The sequence below is a fragment of the Mya arenaria genome, chromosome 3, assembly GCF_026914265.1.
Source record: "Mya arenaria isolate MELC-2E11 chromosome 3, ASM2691426v1".
Taxonomy (NCBI): domain Eukaryota; kingdom Metazoa; phylum Mollusca; class Bivalvia; order Myida; family Myidae; genus Mya; species Mya arenaria.
This window is the reverse complement of record NC_069124.1, coordinates 47,443,638-47,449,637: the sequence shown is the minus strand read 5'-3', so window position 1 is coordinate 47,449,637 and position 6,000 is coordinate 47,443,638. Positions and strand designations below refer to the sequence as shown.

General features: G+C 34.2%; 1 protein-coding gene across 1 annotated transcript; it reads right to left on the bottom strand.

Annotated features, from left to right (window-relative positions):
* Nucleotides 1-1,486: 1,486 nt before the first annotated feature.
* LOC128226076 (leucine-rich repeat and fibronectin type III domain-containing protein 1-like protein) lies at nucleotides 1,487-3,112 on the bottom strand. Its single transcript, XM_052935970.1, has one exon. It carries the CDS (start codon nucleotides 3,110-3,112, stop codon nucleotides 1,487-1,489), a length of 1,626 nt encoding a protein of 541 aa, XP_052791930.1.
* Nucleotides 3,113-6,000: the final 2,888 nt, after the last annotated feature.

Here is a 6,000-nt window from a genome sequence, read left to right as displayed (position 1 = left end):
AAATTAAATATTATGGAGAAATCAAAATAAAATTTTCGAATAAACAAGCCCTAATCCATAAACCATTCCTTGTCATCATCAAATTCCAAAAGGTCCTGCTATATAAATTCGGAAATTGAATAAAACCCCGAAAAAAAGACAGACTTGCTGGTTGTTGCTTATTTCGACCACTGAAGTAATACTGGACCGAATAAACCATAGAGCGCACTGCAAAAGTGTTTATTTATTAACAGGAAAGCGTTGACATTCAAATATTTAATGCGAATACAAATATGAACAAAATGGTTTTAACATGCGAGTCTTGCAATGGGTTTCTAGCACCTGAACAAGGTATGTTGCACTGCTATTTTGTTATTCGCAAATTTCTGAATATATTTTTGGTGACTCTTCTTTGATACTTTATCAAAAAGCAGTATATAGCTTTCCTTATCTTAAAAAATAAATAGTTCCGCTTTTATTTTAACCTTAACTGAAACGCAATCATAGCTAAACAAATAGTTGCAAATAGAAAACATACGGAAATAATCTGTATTAATGTATCCTTAAATAATAAATAAATGGGACTTTTCACATAGATCAAACGGCCTTGTCAATTATATAATATTAATTGTATATTTATAAAGTGCTAATCGGTCTTTGAAAGGCCTTACAAATATACAGAGAACGTTTTTGCGTACTTTTTTTGACATTGCGACCTTTATACCTCATAAACAAGTTACAATCACGTAAATTGCCCTACAACAGGAAATTTGACCTCTTGAAGAGTCACGGAAATGTGTCAAATATATAAATATATATATTATATATATTCATACAAAAACAATTTCATTATATGATATAATAAACACGAAATAAAATCAAGATATATAAAGGATAACAACAAAATAAACAAAAACGTTAACAAAAAGAAATACAGTCAAAACTCGCTTAGTCGAAGTCGTTGGGCACTCGGGAAAACTTCGAAATAACGAACATTCGATATAACCGAAATAAAAAAAGTGTAAAACTTAAGCCAACGCATTCAAAAACACTTCGACGTAAACAGATCATCGGGATAACAATTCGATACAGCGAGTTTCGACCGTAAAACGCTCAATCAGTGCAACCCGTCAAAATGTTTATTTACATTTGGAAAGTAAAATAATTAATTAAATGGGAATACACAACGATGTATAGTGCAACTATGAGTATTATATGATCAAAAACAGCAATAACAGCAAACATTAATAAATACCGTCCTATGAAATGCTTCAATCGCCAGCAATGAAACCGTTCCGAGATGGTGCCATTTTTAATCTTTCATCAGAAGCATTCTGAACATAATCATAGTTTTCATATTTACATATGAGCGTGGACAGTTCTTTGCAACACCTTTCCTTTTGTTAGATATGTTTTGACCTGAGTGATTGGGAAAAGATTTTTTTTTCGATCACAGCAAATCTTCCGTATTGTATGATTCCAGTTTGTCCACAAATCTCATCCTAAGTTAATAAATGTCCAGCTCAAAAGGTTCTATTTTATTCTTCTCATGCATGTCTTGCTTTTTCTTACAGCACATGATAGTAAGACAAACGATTCCTACTAGTGTACCACCACCTACCGCTGCAGCCGCCATCAGGATCCAGTTGATTCCGTTTTCATTGGGTTTATCATCACCGACTGGTGACATGGACACTGGAGAGGTTTCCTTTTCAATTTCGGTTCCCGGCTGGTTTGTTGTTGCTGCTGTTGCTGTTGTTGGTAATTGATGATTTTGCGTTTTAGGTTGCGTTCTTGACAAGGGCGCTGTCGTAGATTTATTGACTGTTATTCCTCTTGTCGTAGTTCTTTTCTGTGTAGATGGTATTGTCGTTGTAGTTGGTGTGGTTGTAGTTGGTGTGGTTGTAGATGGTGTCGTTGGGGAAGGGGTGGTTTTTATAGTGGTAGTCGTCGGCTTTGTAAGGGTTGGTGTTGTTGGTAAAATGACATGAACAGGAACCGCGAGGTCATCCGAGGCGGTCTTGTTATATGCTGTGACAGTCCATGAGCCATCATCAATAGTGTTCACCGAATGAACAATCAGCGTGCCATTTTCCGTTATTTCATATTGCCCATCATTTGTTTCTCGCCCATCCTTCAGCTGACCATCAGGTCTCCTCCATTTGATTTCTGGTTCAGGATCGCCCTCATACTCGCACTCGATTGTTAGCGGTTGATGCTCGGGAAGCGAATATGTCGTCTGCTGACATCTTACAACCTTGGGAGGAATGCAAACAAATTCAGACTCGGGCACATTGACAAACGATGAATATTTCAGCTTTGCTGGGCCATTACAGATGATAGCGCTCGCATCATTTTTGCTGTAATAGAATCGCTCAGCTAGTTCACGAAGCCAAATAAGCTGACAGTTACACTGAAGGGGATTCTCGGAGATGTGAATTTGTGTCATCGATTGAAATTTTGATTTCAGCTCCACTGGTATGCCTCGAAGTTTGTTCCCATTTATGTCAAGGGTTTGCAAGGAAGGAATATTGAGAATAACATTTTGATGGATTTTCTTGATGTTATTCATTTGAAGTTTTAGAACTTTCAAGTGCCTCAAACCAGAAAACAAACTGTTGTCTATTTTTCTTAGATTCATGTCACCGAGATTGAGTTCCTCTAAAATAGCAATATTGGTGAACATCGTGCTATCAAACTCGCAGTCTTTGTTTCCAGATAGGTCGAGGGACCTTAGCTTTGGCAATCCTTTAAATGTGTCGGCTGTGAGTCTCCGAATGTTGTTGTTGGCAAGGTTCAGATTGTGTAGCTCACCAAGTCCAGCAAAAGTGCCAACTTGTATAGTCTGTGTCTGACTCCAAGCTATTTCGAGAGAAAATAGCTTAGTTAAGCCCTGAAAGTCGCCGGGATCTAGAACCGGAATGTTGTTCTTGGTTGTGGAGTCTCCTGAGACGTAAATGAAGCTAAATGTGCTCAGGCCCGTTGGAAAGCTTGTAAGAGACAAACCTTCGCACTTGAGGGTGTATTGTCGCAACTGGTTTGGCTTCTGTTTACATCCGGTTGGCAAGGCCTGTCCTGGTATCAAAGTGTTCAATAAAATAGCAAGAACCACTATCAGCCTCGTACTATCCATTCTTAGCGATATTTAACTTTACCGCCAAAGTTTGTTTCTTTGTATTTTCTGTTTTTTATTTTTTCTCACTTTATCATTTAACCACAACTTTTTTTACCCTTTCCACTCGTCAAATCTTCCTTTAAATAGCTTCTATTTCAATGTCCCACTCTTTTCAAGTTCGGTTTCACTTTTTCAGACCAGCATTTCAACCTGTCTATATATGCAACCATGTCTCCTCCACGCCATTGCTGGTAGATAAGGCTAGGGGAGGAGCGGCATGAAATACCTACACCACATTGGTCCACGTGATCAAGATGATAACACAATCTTACTTATCAACTAATTACAGACAATAGCGATCATTGCGCAATTTTTAAATTAATACTGGTATACACTGGTATGAACATTAACTTTGCCGGACATTTTTTTAGCAATTTAATTCTTCTTCATCCGCTCAAGGCAATTGCAGCATAACCAGATCTAACTATTTTTTTAAGACATTTTTTTAAGTATATGTCCTAATATGGACTTTACCCATTAGAGAACTCGAAACAGAACAAATAAGCAAAATTTGATTTCAAATTGTATTGTGATGAATAATGTTTCGTTTCTGTCTCACATAAAAAAATTGTCACGTAAGCGTTTAATTATATATTCATTTTAAATCATCTATTTAATTTTTAATATTATTATTTATTTATTTATTTATTTATTTATTTATTTATTTATTTATTTATTTATTTATTTATTTATTTATTTATTTATTTATTTATTTATTTATTTATTTATCTATTTATAATTATTTATTTATTCAAGTATTTTAGTTTTTATTTATTGTTTTTGTTGTTGTTTTTATATTCTTTTTTTATAATTGAACAAGTCTTCAATTTCCAAAATTTCAACCATTATTAATTTATCAAATACTTGGTAGATAAAATACACATCGGCGCATATTTGTTAAAAACGTTTCGCACATAAAAATGCAAGTATTGTTGCGGCGCATGTATTGAATTCTATCAACAATGATAAAATGTGCCTATTAATGTATTTGCACTGCTTTTGACTAAGATTTCTTACTATTCATACCGATTTCTCGACCTTTTTTATTTTAGCACAATATGTGGGGTCAAATATTTTTCGACAACGTTAAAAGTTTCAAAAGTGTCAAATATATTAATGAACTTTTCATTTAAACGTGAATAAAAGAATATGTCAGAAGCTATCAAATTTGTCAACAGTATCATATTGGCAAAGATAAATTCCACGTTGTAGCACAATACCCAGGTGCTAATGGAAGCCAGTATCAACTCAACAAACATCATCGCCCTATTTTGGTCCGTTTCGAAACTTGTAATCTAATTGTTTTACATAACATATATTTAAAATGGGGTAGGTGTACGTGGTGGCTGAAACAAATAAGAAGCTGTATGATCTCCACGGTTACAATTATATGACATAAAGGTCAAGCGAAAGCCATAGTACAAAAAGTTCTGAAATTGTTGAACACAAGCCTAAGTGATCATAAGTTAGTATTTTTGTTTTTCAGTCAAATATAGATGCTTGACTAGCCTATTTCACATAAAGAGTACATTTAGGAAACCATATTTTTATATTATTTCGCAATAAGTTGTGTATGTGTTTACCTATTTTGTATTTTCTTTCCTTTGAATTCCCTTAAATTTATAGCACTTTCATGTTTTAGAATATATTTTTACGAGCGACGACTCTCTACATTACAGCTCCTGCAAGCAATGAATTACTCCAATTGGATCTAGTCCTCGACCATCCTATATACTACCTAAATATGTGAAGAGATACTTATGAATAAAGTAGTTTGGCCGTTGGATGATATACTGGAGTCCTCAAACTGAACTTAATAAATAGTTTTTGTCTTGAATAATACTATACAGTGTTGCAAAGAAAGGCGTGTGATTCACGTTTTCATCTTATCTCGAGATGAGGTTTTTTGAACAGAGAGAATGCGCCGCTTTTATTATTACACGTTTTTTATAACAACATTCAAACAATTAACGTTTATAAGCGATCTGGCCCCTATATCACACAAGTCGTGCATTAAAATGCAATACTAATTTTTCATGAAATACTATCCTTGCCAAAGTATCAACACAAACTTAAGTCAAATCTCAATATAAATCTCAACTCGTTTTAAAACATAACATAAACAGTTTTTGAACATCGTTTATGTTTTCTCTTTTAAAAGGCGCCTTTTCTTATTTAAGTTGTTGTGGCAATGTATTCAATGTATTTGTCAATAAAATATTGACTTGACTTGACTTGTTGATTATACGTTTGTTTTGGTCAAGTTACTCAAGACAAAACACTATACCGCAAATAATGTAATTCGTAACTCATTGTTTTAAGCAATTACTCAAGTACTTCTTTGCTCTAGAATAAGTTCTCTTTTAATATTCACAAAATATTTTTACCAATTGGTAAAATGAGTTGAGGTTGAGGTTTGACTTGAGTATGTTGCTAAAAGAAAGGTGTGAAAAGAAAATGTGTGCAATCTTTCTGTTCAAGAAACCTACGTCATATAAACGCACGACTTTCTACACAACAAAATGTGTAGTTAAAAGTGCATAATTTCCTCATTTTTAAAGCTATGTTTAGCAAACGTTAGCCTCCATTCTGTCACTATCGTAAAGTATTTCGAATCGATATTAAATGCACTTGAAAGTCAAATATGAACTTAAAATGACCAATACATGTGTATTATAGTATGGAACCTGAACAGGAAGTGCTTGCGACATCTTCCCGGCACACGAAATTCCTTTACGAAAACACATGTAGGTATGAGATGTACAAGGGCTTATGGTAATAAATACTACCAGGCCCTCATATTAATGTTTTGCCAATAGCACGATTTAATTGACTTTGAAGAGCAC